Below are 25,306 nucleotides of genomic sequence, written 5' to 3'. Positions count from 1 at the left end.
GAGTTGGGGCTTAATAGTGTTTGTTAGATAAATGAATTAATAACTTGAATTTATTAAGGCATCTTTACTCAATTAGTATTTATTGCATAACTACTGTATGCTCAATGTTGAGCCATACCTAACAGGGAAAAATTACAAAATTTGGTTCTTGTCAGGAGGAACTTATGCAGTGTAGTTGATGAAATATAACTAAAACATAGCTAAATTTAGCAAAGCAGTTGTTCATACACATTTTACCTACTTTCCATGTTTCTCAACCTGTTCTATCTGGACTTTGTTCCAAGCTCTCTTCAATAAATGGCCCTTACCAAGATCACAATATTCTCCATTCCTACTATTTGCCAACAGTTCTGTTGATTATAGGCCCAGTGGAAAGTTTGCCATCCTCATCTTACATGACCTCTTAGCAGTATTCAACGATGTTGACAATTTCCCCCCTGAAATAGTCTTTCCCTTCCCTTCTATGATATGATTCTTTACTAGTTTTCCTTCTCTCCCTATTCAGTTCTTCTCCATGTCCTTTGCTGGATTATTCTCCGCTACCTGATCTTCAAAGACTAAGGTTCCTCAAGGCCTGGTACTAGGCCTTGTTCTCCGATGACGCCATAATCCATCCCTGAGTGCTCCCATTCCAACACATGACATCCATTACCGTTTATACATTCATACCTCTTGGATTTATATCTCTAGCCCAAACACCCGTTTTGAGCTCCAAACAGTGTATGTAGTTATCTATTCAATATCTGCACTTGGGTGTTTCACAAGCACGTCAGGTTCAACTGTCTTATTTGGCTAACCATCCAGAGTCTCAAGCCAAAAGCGGAGGGATCAACCAACCTCGACACTTGCTTCCTTACTGCTCACTTCCAGTAAATCATTAAGTCCTATTGATTTTCCCTCCTTCTCTCCAATCTATCCATTTCTGACCTCTCCCATTGTGACAACCCTGGTCGAAGCCACCATCATCTCTCAGTTGCACTATTGCAACAGTCTCCTAATTGGTATGTTTACATCCACTCTTGCCTTCTTCCAGTCTGTTCTTTACCAGTATCTGAAGTGATTTGTTTTTTAAAGGTTAACCTTATCATGTTTTTCTTCAATGTAAAAGCTTTCAGTGGTATCCCTTTACTCTTAGAATAAAGTCCTAAATCCTTAACTGGGCTGTAAGACCTTCCTTGTATGACCTACTTAAGTCCCTGACTTTCTTTCTAGCCCTGCCTCCTGCCTCGTTCCTTCTCACACTCTCTACTCCAAAAACAGGATTTCTTTCAGTTCTTCAAACATACTGCGCTTCTTTCTCACTCAGGGTGTTTACATGTACCATTCCCTTGGCCTGTATCACTCTTCTTCCTCTTTACCTTATCCTACCAATCCTCTAGAGTTCACTCGAAATAGTACTTCATTGTGAATTAACTAACCTAATCTCTCTTTTGCCCTCATGATGAAAGGTTTTTTTGGTGTGGCTTTTTTTTTTGCTTTTTTGTTTTTAGATACATAAGATTATTATGAGATACATCTTAATTTGGGGGTAATCAAGTATTTAATGTTGAAATCTCTGGAATTAATCATCAGTATTTAATGGAGAGGCTATGATAAATGTTCTTCATCATTTTATAAAATTCCAAATAAACCTAATTATTTCTCTGTTCCAATATCATTGATTAACCTGTAACTTAGATTTTTCGTAAGTCATTACACTTATGTTAGGAATCTCATTTCATAAATAAGACACATGTTGAATAAACAAAAAGAAACTAAGAATTAGTATAATAATTAAGTGGATACATCATATGTGGTTTTCATAGAAATACTCATCACAGGAATAATATGGCTATGCTCCAGGAATAGCAAGAGGTCCAGCTTAGCTTTGTGAAACTAAAACCACTAGAGCTTAAAAACAAACAAACAAACAAAGACCAAGCATATTAACTTGCCAAAGAAATACATGCCAGTGAAGACTTCACTGAATAGCTTGCAGAAGAGGAAAATTCAGGGGTTTTTAAGTTTTAGGAAGGGAGCTTCATACTGTTTATATATGTAATAATTAATAACTATTACTGTAGAGGACAGAGTAAGTCCATAGGTTTGTACATGATTGATTAAAACAAGCCCCATTGTTTAACAGTCAAGAGTCTTCATTTAGGTCCAGTAATGGTCTGGTATACTGGAGTTACTCAAAATTCATGGTCAGTATCCACTTAAGTTGGTTAGAACCAGTTTTGATGAAATACAACATTCAGTTTTGATATAATTTAAGCAAATACTGCTCTAAGTGGAAGGTTTTCCTTGTAAAATTTGAATGGATGGATGGAATTTGGATTGTCACAACTAGAGCTGTCACAATGATCAGTTAGCGTTATACTGTGCTTTTCCTTAAAAGATATCAAAATACTTGTTAAGAGGGGGAACTTTGATTAGTTAGCTTTTGCTGCATAACAAAATACCTCAAAACTTAGTGGTTTAAAGCAATAATAATTTATGATATTTGCTCATGATTTTGTGGGATGGTAACCTTGGGCTTGATTCATGACTCATCTCTGCTCCCCGTGGTATCAGTTGCACTTACTCGTGCATTGTAATAAGGTGTCAATTGATAGCCTTAGTCACTTGTCTATTAATGACTTGTTTGCAAAAGCAATGGAAGTAAGTGGATCATCATCCAGAAGGCTAGCCAAGCTCATTTCTAAGGTGGTGGTGGAAGAGCTCCTAAGTTCAATAAAAGAGGCAAGCCCCATCCATGTTCAAGCACTTTCTTTTTTCTTCCAGTTTCATTGTGGTGTAATTAATAGCACTTTTCAACTTGATTTTGCATCATGTTTGCTAATGGTCCATTGGCCAAAGCAGGTCACATGGCCACACCAGACACAAGGGTATAGAAATAGACTCCAACCTCTTGATGGGAGGAGCTGCAAAGTTACACTGCATACAAACAGCCATGCATAAAGAAATGGGAAGAATTTGTGACCATTTTGCATTTTACCCCACAAGTTTTTCCTCCTTTCCAGTCTCCTTAAATATGGATGTATACTTATATTTATAGTGTTAACAGGTTATCCCTACTCTACACTGAGCAAAATTAAGAGTTTTGGATGCTCTGGAATTCTGTTGATGGATGTGGATATCCTCATAAGATAATACAGACCACAGAAGAGAAATTTTGTTCATTCCTTCAATGAGTTATTACTTAATCAATTTAAAATCCTTTTAGATTATATCTAGAGTCTCATGTACAGTGGACATTAAATTAATGTGGGCATTAACAAGTGGGAGGACATGATGTCTGAGCTGGGACATAAAAGATGTAGAAGACCTAATCAAGCAAAGAGAGAAAGAGAAAAGTATTTCAGGCAGACAGAAATGTGACAGAAACCCAATTTTATTAATCCATTTTTGTGTTCAGTACTTATTATACAATATTGTTGAACTGTTCTGCATTGGACCCTAAGCTTTATTAATGGCAGAATCCATAGTAGGTGACCAATAAATGGTTGTGTAATGAGTGAATAAGTGATTGACTTAGTAAGTGAGTGAATGAATGAATGAATAAAGAGACAAAGCTAGAAGAAAGACAGACACAGAATAGAGAGTCATGCAGAGAGAGGGAGAAGGGAAAAGGGAGAGATGAGAGAGAGAGGGAGATAGATAAAGCAGCAGAGGGAGAAAGAGTAGGGGAAAAGCAGAAGGAGAGCCAGCAAAGAAAGGGACTGGAGGCTCTGAGATAAGTGATGGAAGTTTGTCAGCTTAGCAGTTGTACCAGAGGAACTTAGCACTTCCTTTAAAATATTAACCTTCTAGTGGTTTAGAAACAGGCTGTTCTACACTATTAAACCACTTGCCTCCTTTGGTCTTCAAACTTTAAAGTTTATCTTTGAAGTCTTATTTTCCTGGAGAATTTTGAAGGCTTCATATGGGCATAAAGTAATGACTTAGATTTTAGTTGTTTCTTTTGGATTATTAAAGGTATCCAATTTACCAGTTCTTACTGAAAATTCTTTTGCATTTTAACATCAGATTGCCTTAGTTTTTCTTCTTTGAAAGATGAAGACCTGCCTCAGACATTATTGGAAAATTACATTTGAAACCAGCAGCTATTTTTACAGTTCTGAGTTATTTTGGTCTTTCAATCAAAGCCAGTTTGGAGGTTTTGAAGTCCTAATAGGGACAATGAACAACTGAAATCACAATTCTTCCCTAATTTTCCACTTGGATGATACAGCTCTGTCTGAGTCCAAGGGTAACTGTTATGCTCAGGGGCTGTCCCAGTATTTGACTCTGGCCAAAATAAGGAAATTGGCAATATATATTCCTAGACAGAAATCAAAAGCTTGGTCCAAGGCATCAGAATTACCTCAGATGCTTGTTATACATGCAGCTTTCAAGCTCCCGCCCTAGACTGTGAATCAGAGTCCTTCCATATTGTTTCTGTGTCCAGAGAAGAGAGAAGCTCACCGACTTAAGGCCTTAGTGCATTCAACCTTGCTTTCAGTGTATATGTGCCAACTTCTAGGGATATTCTTAGCATTTCCTAAACATAGTATTTAGTTGGGTAAAATAAGGCCTACCTCTATAAAAAGGCAAGTCATAGTAGAAGGTAGCATATGATTAATGGGCTGCAGAGTTGAATCAAGGACAGTTGCATGGAGAAAAGACCAGTACAAAGTTTAGATGAGGTTCTACACTCTTGTATTCTACCATTTGAACAATCGAAGTTAAATCCGGTGGTCTTAACTCAACGTACTCACATATTCTATTTCTACGTCTTTCAGAGTCTCTAAGATGAAGGAGAAGGTTAAACAGCAACAAGAACAAAGAGAATGCATAAGTAAAGTCAAAGTCAAGGTGGCCAACACACGGAGACAGGCTCTGCAGGAACAGTTCAATGAATGGATCCTAGACCCCCAAGGAATGATCCCTATGATAGTGGTAAGAAAGGAGGACTCTGTGAAGGGCAGGTGGGATGGACAATAAGAGGATGATGGTTGAATACTGAGTGGAGTGCTAAAAGCCTCCATCTAAATTTTCACTCCTGCTGAGGTAAGTCAATTCTTGATATGTCCAGTCCATGAGAGTAGATTATTTTCAATTTTTTCTTGAGTATTTAAAAAAAAAACAAAAAAAAAAACCACAGCTAGAGTTCTAAAATATTGACTCTGACTGAAGTTCCCAAACTCGTCATTACAGACAGATATAGATTTCACTTGTTTGTTTTTTTGTTTCTACTTTATATGCATGTGACTAATTACTTCTGTGGGCTAAGAGACCGTGTCTCAGCTCCAGAAAATATCTGTACTCTAAGAGTTAAATATTTTCTCTTAGTTGTATATAGATGTGAGAATACTTGCTAGTTAGATAAAAATGACAAGCATATTTTTGATTCAAAGTGAATCATTAAAAAATAGACCAAGGAAGACAAGCCACAGAGTGGGAGAAAATATTTGCAAAAGACATATCTGATAAAGGACTGTTATCCAAAATATGCAAAGGACTCTTAAAACTCAACAATAAGAAAATGAACAACAGATTAAAAAATGGGCAAAAACAGAAAAAACAACCATGAGATACCACTACTCACCTACCAGAGTGGCCAAAATCCAGAATACTGACAACACCGAATGCTGGCAAAAACGTGCAGCAACAGAAACTCTTATTCATTGTTGGTGGGAATGCGAAATGGTACAGCCACTTTGGAAGACAGTTTGGCAGCTTCTTATAAAATTAAACATACTTTCACCATACAATCCAGCCATCATGTTTCTTGGTGTACAATCTAAGTTAAACCCAAAGGAGTTGAACCCAGGAGTTGAAAAGGTTTCAACCCAAAGGAGTTGAAAACTATGTCCTTGTAAAAACATGTACATAGATGTTTATAGCAGCTTTATTTATAATTGCCAAAGTGTGGAAGCAACCAAGAAATCCTTCAGTAGGTGAATAGATAGATCAACTGTGGTATATCCAAACACTGGAATATTATTCAGCACTAAAAAGAAATGAGCTATCAAACCATGAAAAGACATGGAGGAACCTTAAACCCATATGACTAACTGAGAAGAGGCAATCTGAAAAGGCTACATACTGTATGATTCCAACTCTGTTAGAGTCTGGAAAACGTAAAATTGTGGAGGCAGTAAAAAGATCAGTGGTTTCCAGGAGTGAGAGGGAAAGGAAGGATGAATAGACAGAGCACAGAGGATTTTTAGGGTGGTAAAACAGTTCTGGATGATACCATGATGATGGATACATATCATCATACACTTGTCAAAACCCACAGAGTGTACAACAGTAGGGGCAGGAAGTATATAGGGCCTCACTATACTTTCTGCTCAATTTTGTTGTGAAACTAAAACTGCTGTAAAAAATAAAATCTATTTTTTAAAAAATGGACCAAGAAGAATTCTGAAATGTCAGTGCTTTGTAAGTGAAGAATGAGGAATTATAGAGGATTCTTTGGATTGCCGAGTTGGTTGCCAAAGGGGCCTTAGCTCCATCATGACAGAGATGCCCCTGGAGGAGGCAAACCAGGCTCCCTCTCAGCATCCTAGCTTTTACACAAAGAGGTTGGGAACCATTGAGGCCATACTCATATGTGAAAGCATTTTATATACCTTGAAATATTCTATAAACTAAATGTTAATTATTACTATTTTTGCCCCTGGGTTAAAAGGATTACCCAGGACCTAAACTGGAATATTAAAGCCGGCTTTTAGTCTAAAACACTAAATATACGGTAATTGAGAAGTAATATATGATCTCTTTGATTGGCAGATTCAGAATGTTCTTCATGAATTTTTTCAAAATTCAGATTACCAGCTTGGTAAGCATGCCTATTACTATAGCATTTATGTTTTTCTCTCTTTTTTGGGAAAGAGAAGGGGTGCTGAATTAAGATGAAGAGTCAATATTGAGATAGATGTTATACAGATATACTTAAGATCTTTGGCTCTTTCCAGATGGAGAACGCAGAGAAGCAATAGTCATTTTCAATTCTTTTAGTCTAGTGGCTCATTTTATTACAAATATTCTGTAATATGTTTTATTATCCTATCAAATTCCTAGAAAATATTACTTACATATATTTTAAAAGAAAGATATAATGTCACATATCTTTGTGATATAAAGGAGAAATATGAGGAGAGACGTAAGAAAATTATATGTACTAAATTTCAGTATATGAATGTTTGGTTACAACTTCACTATAAGATAGAATGGAGTAGTCAGAAATCTGTATTTACTTATAAAGCATGTTTAGATATAAGAAAAGTAAAATTACATCTGATCGACCATTTCTTTGTATTTGGCAATTTGAAATAAGAGCAAAATGAATGGATTTGTATATGGACAAATCCCCATGAATAGGAGAGGTAGAAAATGCAGACTGACACAGGTATGTGTGTTAGAGTTCAGATACAATTTATGATATTACTTCCCATTACGTAATTTCCTGAAATGGTGAACAACTCTTGATAAAGTTCCAGAAGGAAGCAAAGTACAATCCTCTCTCAAATATTCATAGTAGTTATACTTTTCAAAAATTCAACAGTAAAAATATGTTTTGTATTTTGTACTTAAAATAGGGGTAGGTTCTAGACTCCAAATTATTCTAAGCAGGTGTTTTCACCTACTTGAGAGTCTGGCAGGAGGGGGAAAGTCTTGATTGTGCTGGAATTGCAGGAGTTCCGCCTGTACTCCTACTCCCCATCATTGTGGCAACAAAAACTCACCTACAAATTCCCTCCATGCTCACGGGGGAAGAGGGAGGCAGTAAGCACCACACATATGGACAGCCAAAGATTTTGATGCTTTCGTTTTCAGAAAGGTTTCCTTATATGAGATTAAGCCCCCCAGCCCCCCCCCCCAAAAATCGGACTTGTTGAATAAAGAACTAGAGTTTAGGTCCTGAGATTTACATAATTTATATCCAGTTGATTTTTTCCAATTGATTTTTGACCACTTGATTAGACTGATAACAATTATTATCTGAAGTCTGTTTTCACTTTTAAAAATAAAATATGCTTTCCATTCTTCCGAAACATGATTTGGACCTGGCTAACAACCTTTTACTTTTCTCTTTTCAGCCTATCCAAAAACTACAATTCTTCACTTAGTACAACCTCAACGCTCCTTTCAGAAAAGCTTTGAAATAACTTATTTTATTTACTTAGTTTTTGATGGGGGTACAAAAAGAATGAAAAGAGCTCTATGTGAGATTGTGATAAAATTAGAGACATGTAGGCCACTCCAATTGGCAGTGTTTGTTTCTCTTCTCACCTCCTGTACTATAATAATATTTAATTTCGGTACCATTTATTCATTCAATATTTATTGAGCCCTCATTTAGTTCCAGAACCTGTGATGGGGAAGAGGATGCCAAGAGGACTAAGACATGTTTCCTGCCCTTAAATTGCTCAAAGTCCAGCCAGGGGACAGACACATACACTTAATAGCAACTGTTACTGATAGAAACCAGTCTGGCTTGCATGATCTTCCAGAGCTTAGGGGAAGATCTGGGATGCGGGTAACAGTCCTCTTGTGACAATAATTGATATCTCTTAATAAGCAGTTAAAAAATCAAGAGTGACTAAAGAATCTTTTTATGCACCAGCTCCTGATTCGCAGGAGGAGGTACTGTTAGAAGAGGGGAAGCCAGTGTATTAGTTCCTTCATCCTGAGCTTTCATACAGTTTGTATTTGCATCTTGGTAAGGTCATCTAGGATCATAATTGTCGTATTAAATGGAGGTTTTAAAACATCTTTGTTCAAACTCACTGCCACATTCACCATTATTTATCACTTTCTTATTCATGAAACTTTTTTTCTATGCTTTTGCGATATCATGCTCTCTTGATTTTTTTCCTTCTATCTTTGATCACCTTTTAGCATTTTTGTTTCCTGGTTCTTCTTTTCTTTGCACCTTCAGTGTTGTTTTCCAGAGTTTCCTTTCGGTTCTATTATCCCTTTACACACGATCCACACTTCCTGGGTTTTCTTATTCAAACCCATGACTCTCATCCATATTCCCATCCCAAACCTTCCTTCCCTCTGAGCTCCAGATCCTATTTGAAAAGATCAACAAGATTAGTGGTTAAGTGAATAAAGCAAGCTGTGGATCAATATGATCACATTTATATACAGAAAAACAAAAGATATTTGTATGTATTCAAAGTGAAAGCTGCAGGAAGGATGGCAATAAACTGTTGACAGTGGTTACTTCTGGGGCAGAGGGTGAAAGTACTGCTGGAGGGCAGGGGAAAAGTAGACTTTCATAGTTTGCTACTTACATTTTTGTATTATTTGAATCTTTTACTAAAAGAATATATTCATATTTTATTTATTTAACTTAAGAAACATTAAAGACAAAATAAAACATTTAAAATAAAGTCTGTAGAAGTGTTTGTTTTAGGATGTGTTAATATAAATGCTAGTAAACTAACACAGAGTTTTTAGTGGTCTTTTATACTACTGATGTGCATATTTGTTTCTGCTTTTTCTCAACCTGGTCATTAAAAGGTAGGCACATTCTTTTTAGTGTTTGGGTTGCTTGGTCAAGTAAAAGCCAGGAAAAATACTAATTTTATAGTAATTGAAATGTTACCCAACTGTATACCATTTACTTTATTGTAAATATTGATGGATATTAAGAAATACTTTTATGTTCTTCTTTTAAATGATTATAAAATATGAATGTATTATAACCACACTAACTAGCAAACAACCTTTATTCCATAATTAGAAGCACGTTGCAAACAATTGAATATTGCTGACTCAATGGAACCAAGATTGAACAAAATGGAATTTACAGAAGTAAGAAGTTATTTTATTCATTATTTGAATCAAATTATTTTGCCAGTTTCAATTGTCTTTGGTGGATGTCACGTATACATTAACTTAGAATTAAATTAAATGAAAGCATAGTAACTTATTTTATCGATTCTAAGATGCACACTTTAAAATATTTTAACAACTCTGAAGTTAGGTTACATTTTGTAATCAAAGGCATCTTATAAGTTCTTTCAATCAGTGGTACTCATGATGTGAAAGTGTAAAAAAACTTCCATTGACACCTTCAGGTAAGATGAAGAAAAACCAGCTTTTTGTATTCAGAGAAATCTGCTTATACAAATAATAATGAGATCTAACACTTAGCTATGTGCCAGGTATTATCCTAAGCTACCCATATGTTAGCTCATGTAAAAACTCTCGCAACCCTTATTCCTACTTTTATAAATGAACACACTGAGGTGCTGAAAGGTAAGTAACTTGCACCAGGTCTCACAGTTAGTGGAGCTGGGGAAATTTGTATCCAGGCAGTTTGATTTCAAAGTCTACATAATGTTGCATCTGAGAAAGGATGATTCTATTGCAGTGGAATAAGCAAAACAAGGACTATAATGGTACGAGCATTCTAAGTTTTCTATAGCCTGCTTTTATGTTTTTTCATGTCTTTCTTCTAATTCCGCTTGTTTTTCTCTGAGTCCCAGAGTAGAGGTTAACTTTTTCCTTCCGCGCTCCTACACCCTGGCCCCATTGAAGGTGATGACTATGCACTATATACAAATCCAAGGTTCTTAGGAAGGATTTCTGAAAACTTTCTTGAAGTGATTACCATACAGATAAGAATTTGGTAATCCTATCTTAGCCATGTTCTGTGTTTTCTTAGACTCCGTATTTGTCTATTCGGTATCCACGAGTCACAGGGCCAAACTAATGGCCGAAATTGTTTTAGATGCGTATCTCCCCTGCAATCATAGCCCATATTCTGAACCACCTCTGTATCTAAATCGAACTCACCAAGCCAGTCTTTTTCAAGGTTTCTCAATTGTTTAAGAAATTTTAAAGCTGTTTTCTAACTTACCGAAATTTTTATGTAATGAAATCTATTAATTTTTTAGAGGTTTTTTTTCTATTGCTTCTAATGCTTAGAAGTTTCTTTCCTTCCTAAGCTCAGCTGTATCCATCCATTTTTTTCTAGCTCTTTTTATTTTTAAATTAATTTGAAAATTATTTTGATAAATAATGAAGTGAGAATCCAACTTCATTTCTTTCCCTACCACGACTAGCTAAATATACCACTCTATTTATTGAACAAACCTTTCTTTTACAAGGAGCTAATTTTCTAAATGAAATTTCTTCTACATCATTATTTTCTTCTTTCCAATGGAAAATACAAGTAGAGTATTTTACAAAATTTGAATGACTGGAATTTTTTAGTGCCCATGTAAATTCAGTTTTGTCAGAAATCAGAGTATTCTCTAGAATACAAATTTCCCCAAGAATGTGTATATTTTAATGCATGTATTATTTTGTTAGTGTCAGATAACTCAAACTTAGAAGGATAGAAAAAGAGGCTTTTCTTTTACTTTAAAAAACTCGGCTGCAAATAGCACATCACAATTTTCAGTAAAAATCTTTTCAATCTTTCCCAGATAAATTAGAAGTGATGAGAAAAATCCTAGTTCCGTCTGGTCTCTTGTTACCTTACGTACTTCTGACAAAACTGTCACCCTTTCATTGTCTTTTCATATTTCTTGGAAAAGGCAATTTAATTTGCCAGACTGAAATGAAAACATTAATAATCATGGTGTGACATCTTACCCTGGTTCAGTTGAAACTAAATTTATTCCAGAGCCCCTATTTTACCTGGAAATTGCCAAAATAACATCACTTGAGTGCATTTTTAAAAATTAAGAGAACTATTATTAAGGTAATGTTGTAAAAATGAACTCCCGGGTCTTCCCAATTTGCAAAGAGAGAGGTCTTCTCTAGCAATGTCAAGTTAAAAATGTAACTTCTCCCATTCTTCCATGTGATTGGAAACCTCTTCATATTTCATATTTCATTATTTCTAAGGTAAACAGTTTTCCTTTTGCACTTCTGATATCAAAATGCATCTTACAAGTGATGGAGGTGTCTATATGGTCTTGGTGATGATGATTTCATCAGTGTATACTTATCCCAAAACTAATTAAGTTGTATATATTAAATATGTACAGCTTTCTTTTCTTTAGATTCCGCATATAAGTGAGATCATATGGTACTTGTCTTTCTCTTTCTGACTTATTTCACTTAACGTAATGTTCTCTAGATCCATCCATGTTGTTGCAAATGATAAGATTTCTTTCTTCTTTATGGCTGCGTAATACTCCATTGTATAAATGTACACCAGAAGCTAAATAATAATGAATGCCAACTATAATTTTATACATATAATGTGATGGCTCGGTGCGAGGTCGGAGGGATAGTGGATGGGGGGAAGGGGGTTCACAGTGTGAGGGATATAAATGATGAACGTCTAAGTATTCCCTTGTCTTGTACACCTGAAACTAATAAATTAAAAAAATATATGTACAGCTTTTTACATGTCAGTTATACCTCAATAAAGTGTTTTTTTTAAAAAAGATGCACCTTGCAAACAATGGATACATTTAATGAAATAATATTTTCCTCTCTCCTCCAACCCCCCAAATCTATTTTTAAATCAGTAGTCTATCTTATGATTGGTGATATTTTGATAATTGGAAAAAAAGGCTATTTGCTCTTTATGAGCAAAGCACCTAATATAAAACGACAAAAAGGATAAAATTAAGAGAATTGAAGGAATATCTGATAATGAAAACAAGCAATCAAACAAACAAAACTGAGCAGATTTCAAGATTAAAAATAATTTAATGGAACCACAACCATTTTCTATATTTGTAAATGTTAAAGTTGTATATTTATAAAATTTAAAATTAATAAAGATGATAAGCTTCATGAGCTTATAGAACATTTCAATGCAATATGTAAAAATACATGAGAAATATAAAGTAAATGAACAAAAATCTACAATAATTGTGGCAATATTAAAACGTGTTTTTTTTTTGTTACCAGCTCTATTGAGATAGAGCTGTATTTATTTTCTATGGCTGCTGTAACAAATTATCATGAATTTGGTGCCTTAAAAAAACAGAAATTTATTCTTTCACAGTTCTGGCGACCAGAAGCCCAAAATCATTATTATTGGGCCAAAATCAAGGTGTCAGCAGAGCTGCACTCATTCTGGAGGCTATAGTGGAGACTTGCCTTTTCCATTTTCTGGTGGCTGCTTGTATCCCTCGACTTGTGGCGACATCACCAGTCTTTACTTCTATGGTCACATTACCTCCTCTTCTGTCTGAGAAATCTCCCTCTAATAAGAGCACATACAATTGCATGTAGAGCCCACCTAAATAATCCAGGATAATTTCCTCATCTCAAATACCTTAACTAAATCACAGCTGCGAAGACTTTTTTCCTCTATAAGGTAGTATTGACAGGTTCCAGAGATTCGGACCTGATTTATCTCTGAGGGGTATTATTCAACCTCCTACATTCTTACAATTCACCCATTTAGTGTACAATTCATTGGTTTGGAGTGTATTTACGTAACTGTATAACCATTAAAACAATCGATTTTAGAACATTTTTATCACCCCCAAAAGAAACCCCATACCTATCAGCAGTCATTGCCCATTTCCCTCCTAACCTCTAGGCCTAGAACTCCACCAATCTACTTTCTGTCTCTTATAGCTTTTCCTATTCTGGAAATTTCATATAAATGAAACCATACAATATATGGCCTTTTGTTATTGGCTTCTTTCACTTAGCATACATGTTACAGCATGTGTCAACACTTTATTTTTATTGCTGAATAATATTCCTATTTGTGGACATTTCATATTTTATTTATCCATTTGTAAGTTGATGGACATATGGGTTGTTTTTCCTTTTTGACCATTGTGAATGTGAACATTTGCATATATGGTGAACATGTTTTCAATTCTCTTGGGTATATACATAGGAGTGGAATTGCTGGCTCATATAACATTTTGTTGATTCTTTTGAGGAACTGCCAGACTCTTTTCTACACAAAAAATGGCTGCACCATTTTACATTCCTACAAACAGTGAACAAGGATTCCTATTGCTCCACATCCTTGACAACACTTGTTATTCTCTGTTGTTTTTTTTGTTTGTTTTATTTTTTAATTATAGCCATTCCTATGGGTATGAAGTGGTAGCTCATTGTGGTTTTGAAATGCATTTCCCTGATGGCTAAAATGATATTGAACATTTTTACATGTATTAATTGGTCATTTGTATATTTTCCTTGGAGAAATGTCTACTTAGATCCTTTGACCATTTTTAAATTGGTTTGTCTTTTATAAGAGTTATTTTATATTCTAGATACAATCCATTGGTCAAATATATAATTTGCAAATATTTTCTCCTATTTTGTGGGTTATCTTCATTTTGTTGATGGTGTCCTTTGAAGCACAAAAGTTTTAAAATTTAATGAAGTCCAATTTATCTAATTTTGTTATTGTTGCTTCTACTTTGGCGTCATGTCTAAGAAACCATTGCCTAATATCAAGGTCATAAAGGTAGACGTTTAAGTTTTATAGTTTCAGCTCATATTTAAGTTATTTAAGTCTTTGATGCATTTTGAGTTTATTTTTGTGTATGATGTGAAGTGATAAAACATTTTTTAAAAAGTATTTGATAAGTCAAAGAGGTAAAAAATAAATAAGGATATAAAGAAACTGTTACATTATCAATAAGACTTATTATAAAAGTATATATCGAACTTCAATCCCTCCAGTGACCCTGGTCCAGTTTTCTTAGAATATTGTCAAAATTTGTTATAAACAGGACACCAAGAAAACCTTATAAGTCTAAAAACTAGAAATTTGACATGTTAGATTCTCTTATTATGTAACAAAACTAGAAAATAATAAACAAATTTTAAAATTATTAAGCCCAACCATTTAGAAATTTAAAAATTAATCTCTTTAATAATTCTTGGGTCAAAGTCTTACATCTGATTTTATGGAATGCTATTAAATGTTTACTCAAATGAGAAATTGTAGTCTTAAAACTTTTAAAAATGAGGTGGGATGAGGAATTTTAAAAATACATGTATATTTAAAAATAGAGTAAATATATATAAATACACACACACATACATATATTCCCATGGCATAGAATTAATTCTTGTTAACATGTTGGCACATTTTCTAAGAAAAATACTATTCAATTAAAAGAAATTATTGTGACCAAAGAATGAATTTAAATAATACATAAAAGTATGAAGGTGGGGATTTTAAAATCACCATAAATTTGTTACCCAGAAATAACCATTGTCACCCTTAAATAAACATTATTTTAAACAGCTTTATATACTTTGTCTCAATAGATAGATGGGTATATAGATGTAGATGATCATAAATTCTGTTATAAGATTTTAATCACTTAAAATAAAAAACATTTAATTGTACTTGATTCTAATAGAGAAAAGAGAAACTGAAGTAAAAATAAGGAAATTGTTGAAATTAAACATATCTTCACAAAAGTTATTCTAAAATCATTCCAACACAAGACCATATGATGAAGATCAGGAAAGGTTGCAGTCATTATTTTTTTAAATCACATAGTTCAATTATAGAAATAACAGTTGACACCTTATAAAAAATGAAGGTATTTCCTCATGTTTTCCTATCTTTTTCCTAGCCAGACAATCAGCTCTAATTGTCTTTTGGAACAAAAATTAATATAAGACCCGGTCTTATTTTACTATAAGTAAAGTAAAAAATATAATATAATATAATAAATACAATGTAATGTAATGTAATATAATATAATGTAATATAATATAATATAATACTGGGTCTTATATTAATTTTTGCTCCAAAAGACGCATCAGAATTGATTGTCTGGCTAGGTCTTATTTTCGGGGAAACAGGGTACGTATCATATATGACAAACGAGGTCTGACAATTAAGTTCACGAACTCATCCAAGAAAAAGTGCTACATACATCATTGCTGAATATCACTACAGTCACCTTCGAAGTACTCCCCTTGGAAAACTATGCACCGACGCCAGCTCCTAGTCCACCCTTCAAAGCAATTTTGGAACTCTTTCTGGAATGGCCATCAGAGCCATTCCAGAGCTGTCATCGTATTACCCTTAATGTCCTGAATGTTATTCAAATGTCTTCTTTTCAATGTTTCCTTTATCTTTGGGTAAAGAAAGAAGTCATTGGGGGCCAGATCAGGTGAGTAGGATGGGTGTTCCAATACAGTTATTTGTTTACTGGCTCAGAACTCCCTCACAGACAGTGCCATGTGAGCTGGTGCATTGTCGTGATGCAAGAGCCATGAATTGCTGGTGAAAAGTTCAGGGCGTCTAACTTTTTCATGCAGCCTTTTCAGCACTTCCAAATAGAAAACTTGGTTAAATGTTTTTTTGATATCAAAAAAAGGTTAGCAACATTGTTGCAACAAGTTCGCGAACTTAATTGTCTGACCTCATATATGTACGAAAGGCTCCATGTCACAATCACTTCTGAAACGGCAATTTCTGTCAAATAAAAACATTACACTGTGTCCTCATCCACCTTATTCCCTACATCTGGCACTGTGTGACTTCTGGCTCTTCCCCAAAGTCAAAATGACCATGAAAGGTAAACATTTTGAATCGATTCAAGACATCGAGGCAGCCATGACAGTGTAGTGAGACACTCACAAAAGGACTTCCAGAACTGCTTCAGAAAGTGGCAAGAATGATGGGATGAATGTGTTTGAAGCGAGGGGGAGTATTTTGAGGGGAATTAATGGCAATGGGTCTTTTACTGTAGTAATTTTTAAAAATTTAAACATTCACCGTATTTTTTTATCACACCTTGTTGTATGTGTATGTGTATGTATGTATGTATATCCATCAATTTAAGAAGAAAATGGGTAAAGGTGATGTATACCTACTAATACTTGATACAAACTCATTAGCATTCTACATAATACTTTTGTGGGTATCTATCCACCTAATTTCGTTTTAATGGATGGTTTGGGTTATTAATATTAGTTTTCCTGACAATTGCCAACTTCTCTTCCTGAAATGCAAAGAGCACATATTCAGGTACTATCATTATAGAGAAGTGCTGTTGCATCAATTAGAAACAAAGAAAGTACTTCTTGTATAGAAATATTTATTGAAAAAATTTAATTATCTGATCAATAAATCATTGAGCCATCTTATCTGACATAGAAGTAGTGTTTGGAACACTTGCTTTAAAAGAGATTTGTTCTAAGGCTATTTTGTCAGAACTGTTTAATGAAACTGAAAGAAAATAAATGTCAGGCTAAAAGGCAACATATTACACACAGGTGCCATCCAGTGGAGAAACAATGCCTTGCGATTGCCCCGCTGATTGTAATGAGTGAGCAGTGTGATTAGCACTTAGGAAGGAGAATATTTGGAGGAAATGGAGTCAAAGAGTAATAGTTAATGTAGAGAAAAAGACAAATGTAGGGAATGGTCACAGATGCCTGGATATGCATATCACTTTTCTAGCACGTCTGTTTTCTGGTGGATAAACGAACAGGTGATGATGTTTTTGTTTATTATAAGTTCTTTCACTGTTTGTATATTTTATTCTGGTAAATGCAGACCCAAAGTAAGTATTTTAGAATATTTATTCCTAGTTTTTTGGTTGTTAAGTATGTACTGAATGTTTACTCTGTGTGCTAGGAGAAATGTCAAAATAAGAAGTTGTATTTCTTATCCTTAAGGATGCATTGTTATGGGACTGTGTCTGTGGGTATGTGTAGGCATTTGTGTGTGTGTGTGTGTGTGTGTGTGTGTGTGTGTGTGTGGGTGAGCGCATGCGTGCACGTGTGTGTACATGCACGCATACATACACACACTGGATGGAACCAAAATAGGATCCAGGGATTGGAAGGATCAAAATGTAAGCAAATTAAGGACACACACCACAAAAAGACAATTATAAAGCAGTGAACAGGTGCAAAACATTATGAATTATTATATTCATCGCTGCCAAGGGATACAGAGTAAAAGAAAAATGAGACTTCAGTGGGGCAGGTTTCATGTAGGAAGTTCCTCTGGTGGTCATGAGTTTTGAATTTCTTCCACCTGCCATACCTTGTATCTCTTTACTTTGAAAGGAACTTTAAGAACAATGCTTTAAACATTTATATATTGACAGAACTAATTTAAAATATCTAATGTATTGGTTTCTTTGAGATTTGTTTCATTTTATAAGTTGAATATTTAGGTACATAAGAAATATGTTTTGGGAGAGTGTTAGTTAGGCTTTGTTTTAAATTCTCAGAATGCTCTGGTTCCCAAGAGATCTCACTCTAGGAGACAAAACTTACTATTTGTATAATTTTAACACTGGTATTGAGTTGTTCAAATAGGTATTGTGTTCCCAATACAAATTTGAAAAGGAACAGAAATCTTAACCTTTAGATTTCAGTGGGCTCCCACTAGCAAAATTAACTGTATTGTCTTCAGGCCAGGAGTAGGCAGGAGCTGATAAATGGATCAGTTCTGGAATTCCCAGATTTCAATCTTATAAAAGATCTACCCTTTCATTTCACTATCTGATTGGTTAATTTGTTTATCAACAGAAGACCATTTCAAGTATATTTGTTTTATCTAAACATCATTAACATGGTTATAGAAAATGTAGTTAACTTAGGTAGGAGGATTCTTTTTGAATTTTCTGGACTTTTGAGCTCTATAAATTCCCTTTGTTTTGATCAAGGCTTTCCTAATAATCTGCTTCAGGAGAAGTCTGGAGAGATAAGCATGTCTTATTTTGGTATTTTTTTTGGTATGTCTTAAGGCAAAGGTTACCTTGAGTTGTTAAAGTGCCCGTAACTTTTGAAATGATGGTTCCACAAATGGCTGTATGTCCCTCTCCCCAAAAAAAGTTTCTGTAAGTTGATTGGTGGTTTAGAACTTGGATCCGTTTTCCAAATAGAAGCAGTATTTTATATAGTGGCAGGGGTGTTTGGTTTCATTGTGCCTGAAGTGGAGTTCTTAGTAAGAGTGACTATTTCTGTGGGGAAAATACTCTCTGAAGAAAAGGACGTCATCACGATGCACTACCAGGGGAAGGAAATTTCTTTTCTCTAACCGTGTAATGACTACATACAAGACCTTCAGTATGACAAGAGTGCATGGAGTGAGGGGTAAGGATGGCCTCAGGAAGAGGTGAGCCTCCAAAGACTCCAGAGTAAGGAGCTGGGGGAGGTGACCTCTTATCAGTACAGATCCTCTTTCCCCATCTCTGGGGGCTCCAGAGATGACACACTTTTATTTCCACTGATATTATGAGTTGGCTCTGGCCTGGGTTATATTCTTTCCTGATTTATTCTTCTCACAGTTAGTTCCCTAAACTCTTGCCTCCGAAGTAGAGCTTTCTCAGACAAGAGTGAATCCTCTTAAAGGACTATTCTCTGGGGGAGTGTGGCCTGCTTATCTGTTCTGCTCACTCTAGGCACCAGAATAATGACTCAGATTATCATTTGTGTTTAACATCCCCAGTTATCCATAACAAACATTTAGATTTTTTTGTCTTATGATTACATAAATACAAAAATGGGTTGAGAATGGGTGAATGCACACTATAGAATAAAACTCTAGTTTGCTTTATGTCTAGTTGTCCCAATGGCATGGTGATGGGAAGATGCCGCAGACACAGTTAAAGGCTGTAGCGTTTCTTTTATGGCAAAGGATACTTACAGAGGTAGTTTGTTCTATAAAGCAAGATGCACCACAGCATGCTTCCAAACAGAGGTTCCCCAAAGTCCCTCACAGGAGTTAGACCATTGGCACAGATCAAGGTATAGGGTTTCAAAGCATCCTGGTTTGCCTGGGACTAAGGGGTTTCTCAGAACATGGGACTTTCAGTGCTAAAACCAGGAAAGTCCCAGGCAAAGTGAGGCAGTTGGTCACCCTAATTTAGGAGTTTGCTTTGCTTTGACGTCTCCCACCTGGTCATTGTGTGGATGCTAGCCACACATGTACCTCCTCAATGAGGGCAAGTGAAACAGTCCAATACCTTCCTGATTATACTAGGTAAAGTGAGGGTCAGTTTCCCTGGAACATCCTTCAGCAGCCTGGGCTTCAAGTGGTCTGAGGTTATATAATGGGCTTAAGAATAATTTTATGCAAAAACAACACATACTGTACAGTGGGATTCAGGTATTAACTTTTGATTGTGCCATACTGAGGAACTGGTGCACCCCTTGGCCAGAAGTAAATAAGGGCCATGCTTGTACCTGGATTCTCTTCTTTGGAACTCAGTCTGTTCTTGCTTCATAGTGGTCTGCTTTGAGATAGTCACTGCCTTATGCTGGGTTGTTTCTTATCAATTACATAGTCCGAGGCCTTCAGACAGACATGGTTCAAAGTTTAAAATTTAAATAGAGGCTCCATCAACTGTACTCAAAGATTGCCTTTCCTTTAACATGTTCTACTAAATCCAGGCTTTGTATTTTCCCTGAAATAGTATGTGTCTGAGTGGCTTTCTATTCTATCATTTGTAATTTTGTATTTTGTGATTTTTATTTGGCTCATTTTATTTTTCATGTGCTTTGAGCTGTGGCAGGGGAGGACAGAATGATCGCTTGGAGAGAGGTAGAGGCGGCAACATTGATAGAATAGAAAGCCACTCAGATACATACTATTTCAGGGAAAATACAAAGCCTGGATTTAGTAGAATCTGTTAAAGGAAAGCCAATCTTTGAGTACAGTTGATGAAGCCTCTCTGTTTAAATTTTAAACTTTGAACCATGTCAGTCCGAAGGCCTCGGACTATGCAATTGATAACAACCCAGCATAAGGCAGTGACCATCTCAAAGCAGTGAAACTACATGAAGAAACCTTGGGGGGGAAGGGGGCATTTTAGGCCAGGGAAATGGGGGGCCTGTGGCAAACTATCCTCTAAGTTGGTGTGTGTCTTCCTCGGTGGTCTTCAACTGCAAGGAATACATAAATCCATGAACTGTGTCATGAGTGCCTCCTTATTATTTGTAATAGTTTCCTAGGCCTGCCATAACAAAGTACCGTAGACTGGGTGACTTAAACATCAAAAATGTAATTTCTCACAGTTCTGGAGGCCAGAGGGCCAAGACAAGGTATTGGCAGGGTTGGTTTCTTCTGAGGGCTTCTCTCCTTGGCTTGTAGGTGGCTGTCTTCTCTCTATGTCTTCATGTAGTCTTTTTTCTGTATGTGTCTGAGTCCACATTTCCTCCTTTTATAAGGGCACAAGTCATATTAGCTTATGACAGCTCTGGGCCCCCCCCAGGGCTCACCCTAATGAGTAGATTTTAATTTAATTACCTCTTTAAAGACCCTATCTCAAAATACAGTCACATTCTGAGGAACTGGGGGTTAGGTCTTCAACATATGAATTTGGGGGAACTCAACTCAGCCCATCACATTGCCTAAGCTACCTTTCACCAGTAGGGGTAAAATTGTGTGTTTCAGTCTGATGATGATGATGATGATGATGATGATGATGATGATGATTAGATATTAAATGGGGCCTTTGTTCAATTCATTTGTTAAGCAAATTTTTTGAAATCAGAGGGGTTAAAGTATTCGTCTGCTTTGTTGAGTATATAATTAGCATTAATTGTTTTTAAAATTTTTCTCTCTGAGACAAGAAAGCTAATTTTCTGTCTAAATGCCATATGAACACACCACCTCATCAATTATAGATAGCAAATATAATCTGCGTATTTCAATATTAAAGTCCTTGTTTGCAGACATTCCTGAAAATGTTATTGACTCCCAAGGCTTACAAAGACAGTTTAGAAGTTAATACCTAAGAGAGTTTCCAAACATAGTTTTCTTTCTATTGTTCTTACATCAACCACTGCATCAACCCCCCAGTTGATCTGCAGTTAAATTAAGTGTGGATCCCAATGGCCCAGAACTGTAGAATCTAACAGTAGCTACCAACCTATGAAGTGTGACATTTATCATATTCTCAATATTTTGGTTTTCAAGTCAGAAAGGAAAAGCCCCAAACTCATTACACTGGAACCCAGCATATAGAGACAACTTGATTAAATACAGTTCAAGTGTGTAACAGCTCACAGAGCTATTAAACTGAAGGATATCAGTAGTTAAATATGTTGTTAAATTAATTTAAACACTCACTTCAGGATTTATGAATGTTAATTGATTTATTCCTTGGGAGGATATGAAAATGCAAAGGCTACCATGTGTTTTCACTTTTTCTGATTTTACAAGAGACACTGGCAAACTGCTGTAATTGTTCTATTCGGAATTTGATTTGCAGTTGAGTTGGCAACTGGTAGTCTTTATAGCATATACCTAACACTTACAGAACATGCTCGTTCAGAAAGCCCACAGGTTATAAATCCAGAATGTTAAAGTGTCTGTCGGAGAAATAGTTAAACCAATTCTTGATTTAATAGCATTCCCACAGCCAGAAAACTCGTACAGCTTTGAAGTCAATTCCAAAAAGCTTAATATAAAACAGGATGATTCTTTTAATAAATCAGTCCTTTTTTTCAGCATTAGAGGATTGTGCCACAGTATTTCCAGAAAATGTCAACTATTCAGTAACCCACGCCTATATAGTCATTTAATTTATGACAATGGAAGCAAGAATATACATTGGGGCAAAGATAGTGTATTCAATAAATGTTGCTGGGAAAACTGGACAGATATATGCAAACAAACAAACAAACAAAAAACAATGAAACTAGGACACCTTCTCACTCCATATACAGGAATAAACTCAAAATGGATTAAAGACTTAGATGTAAGACCTGAAACCATAAAATTCCTAGAAGAAAACATAGGAAGTCAACTCTCATACATTACCCCTAGTAATATTTTTACTGACAATGCTCCTCAGGCAAGGGAAACAAAAGAAAAAATAAACAAATGGGACTACATCAAACTAAAGTTTTTGCACAGCAAAGGAAACAGTCAAAACGAAAAGACATTCTACTCAATGGGAGAAGATACTTGCCAATTATACTCATACATCTGATAAGGGTTTAATATCCCAAATTTGTAAAAAACTCATACAACTCAACACCAAAAAAGCAGTCCAAGTAACAATTGGGCAGAGGACTTAAATAGACATTTCTCCAATGAGTACATACAGATGGCCAACATACATATGAAAAGATGCTCAATGTCACTAATTATCAGAGAAATACAAATAAAAACCACAATGAGATATCATCTCATACCTGTCAATGTTGGTATCATCAATAAATAAACAAGTGTTAGCGAGGATGTGGAGAAAAGGGAACACTTGTGCACCGTGAGTGGGATTGCAAATTGTTGCTGCCACTGTAAAAAACAGTATCGAGTTTCCTCAAAAAATTAAAAATAGAACTATCCTATGACCCAGCAATTCCACTTCTGGGTATTTATCCGAAGAAATCCAAAACATTAATTTGAAAAGATAAAAGATATATGCACCCATATGTTCACTTGGCTATTTACAATAGCCAAGATATAGAAGCAACCGAAGTAGCCTCAATAGGTGATGGGATAAAGAAATTGTGGTACATACATACAATGGAATATTACTAGGCCATAAAAATGAATGAAATATTACCATTTGTGACAAATGGATAGACCTACAGGGTATTATGCTAAGCGAAATAAGTCATACTGAGAAAGACAAATACCACATGATCTCACTTAAACTCATATGTGGAATATAAAGAACAAAATAAACAAAACAGAAACAGATTCATGGATACAGAGAGCAAACTGATGGTTATTAGTTGGAAGGGCGGTGGGGGGACTAGGTGAGAAAGGTGAAAGGATTAAGAAGAACAAATTGGTAGTTACAAAATGGTCACAGGATATAAAAAAGTACAGTATGGGGAATATAGTCAATAACATTGTAAAAACTATGTATAATTATATACATGTCTATCCTTTACACTATACATCTGAAACTAATATAAAATGATACTGAGTGGCAACCATAATTGAAAAAAATAGTCAGGGGATGTAAAGTACAGCATAGGGAATATAGTCAATAATATTATAATAGCTATGTACTGTGTCAGATAGGTAATAGACTTATTTGGATTATCACTCTGTGAGGTATATAAATGTCTAATCACTATGTTGTTTTGTACTCCTGAAACTAATATAACTTGTACATCAACAGTAATTGAAAAATACATTTTTAAAAATTAAAAAAAAACTCTCTTGCTCTGCTTTAAATTTTCCTCTTTTGATCTCTAAGCCAGTTAATAATGGTTTATGATTTATTAGCATGGATTCAAACCTAATGCATCTCTTACATAATACATTCTAAATTTTCCTGGATGATATTAATGAGGAAGTGAAATATCGACTATCCTTCATTTCAAAAATTATGTGTCAATGAAATATACCAACAACATGTTCCCTTTTAAAAACTGCATTAGTTACTATACTTTAATTGCATGAAACAGAAACCAACCGGAGGTAACGTAACTGAAAATGAAATGTGCAGAATCCAAGGGCAGAAATAGGACCTGACTTCAGGAAGGGACTAGAACAGGGACTTGGAAAACATCACGACTCTTTCCTCTCTGCTTTCTGATTCATCTGTCTATATATAGGCTTTCGTGCATCCTCACTTCACACATGGAGGAATCTGGCCACCCAACAATTCTTAAGTTCACATTTGCAAGTCCAGCCTCTCTCAGACACTGAGTGGCCATTCCCTCGTCCTAATTCCCCGTTCCCAGTGGAAAGAATCTGAATGGCGTTGTTTAGGTGAAGTATCCTCCCCTGGTCCAATCACTTATGGCTACGGAAGTAGGGTCATGAAGACAAACTGACTACCAGTACACATTTGGCTAACTGCGGTGCTTGGGGCAGAGGAGGAAATCATTGACTGTGAATTGGGCTACAACTTCGAGAGGAGTCCACTCAGAAACTCTTCCGATGCTTGATCTATTTCTCTCTATCATGAGATATTATAGTGTGAGGTAAAAAGTCTGCCCTATACAATGCTGATGTAATCTAGAGGGGAAACAGCTCCAAAAATATCTAGTCCCACTGGTGTATGGTGTTGGAACCTGTAGTAATCACCTTTTTCTGTGGCACAGCTTGTAGAATAGCATGAACGTGAAAATGCTTTATCTAAGGGACAAGCAAATGATATGGGGAGAAAAAAATTGCAGCCAATAATTTCACATACATCAACTGAATCCTTAGGAAAATCCAAATAAAGAGCATGGCTTCTAATCATTTATCTTCTTTTTCTCTGCAGTATATCTTTTCACAGATTGCAGACTTTAAAAGTGAAATGTTTGAGGAACTCCTTAAGCACCTTTGCCACTATGCAGATGAATTCCGGGAGGTCATCAAAGCTGATATGCGGAGGCAGATGTTTGCTGAACTCTTCCTGCATTGTGACAGTGGGAAGGTAGGGTAAGACCCTTAGCCATGCTTCTCAAACTATTGGTTGTGAAGGACCAG

General features: G+C 35.5%; 2 protein-coding genes across 2 annotated transcripts in view; both read left to right on the top strand.

Annotated features, from left to right (window-relative positions):
* The window catches only part of LOC308489248 (EF-hand calcium-binding domain-containing protein 5-like), a gene marked incomplete at both ends in the record, with an annotated part of 42,620 nt that extends 17,358 nt beyond the window's left edge, over positions 1-25,262 (top strand). Inside the window, 4 exons of the mRNA XM_081030142.1 lie at positions 4,767-4,923; positions 6,763-6,811; positions 9,728-9,798; positions 25,098-25,262. Coding sequence (XP_080886268.1) covers positions 4,767-4,923; positions 6,763-6,811; positions 9,728-9,798; positions 25,098-25,262 — 442 coding nt within the window. The remainder of the gene's footprint in view (positions 1-4,766; positions 4,924-6,762; positions 6,812-9,727; positions 9,799-25,097) is intronic.
* EFCAB5 (EF-hand calcium binding domain 5) overlaps positions 1-25,306 on the top strand; it is a gene marked incomplete at both ends in the record, with an annotated part of 137,916 nt that overhangs the window by 24,641 nt on the left and 87,969 nt on the right.

The sequence above is a fragment of the Rhinolophus hipposideros genome (genome assembly GCF_964194185.1).
Source record: "Rhinolophus hipposideros genome assembly, chromosome: 20".
Lineage (NCBI taxonomy): Eukaryota > Metazoa > Chordata > Mammalia > Chiroptera > Rhinolophidae > Rhinolophus > Rhinolophus hipposideros.
Note: the sequence above shows the minus strand (reverse complement) of the source record. Positions and strands in the feature narration are given on the sequence as shown.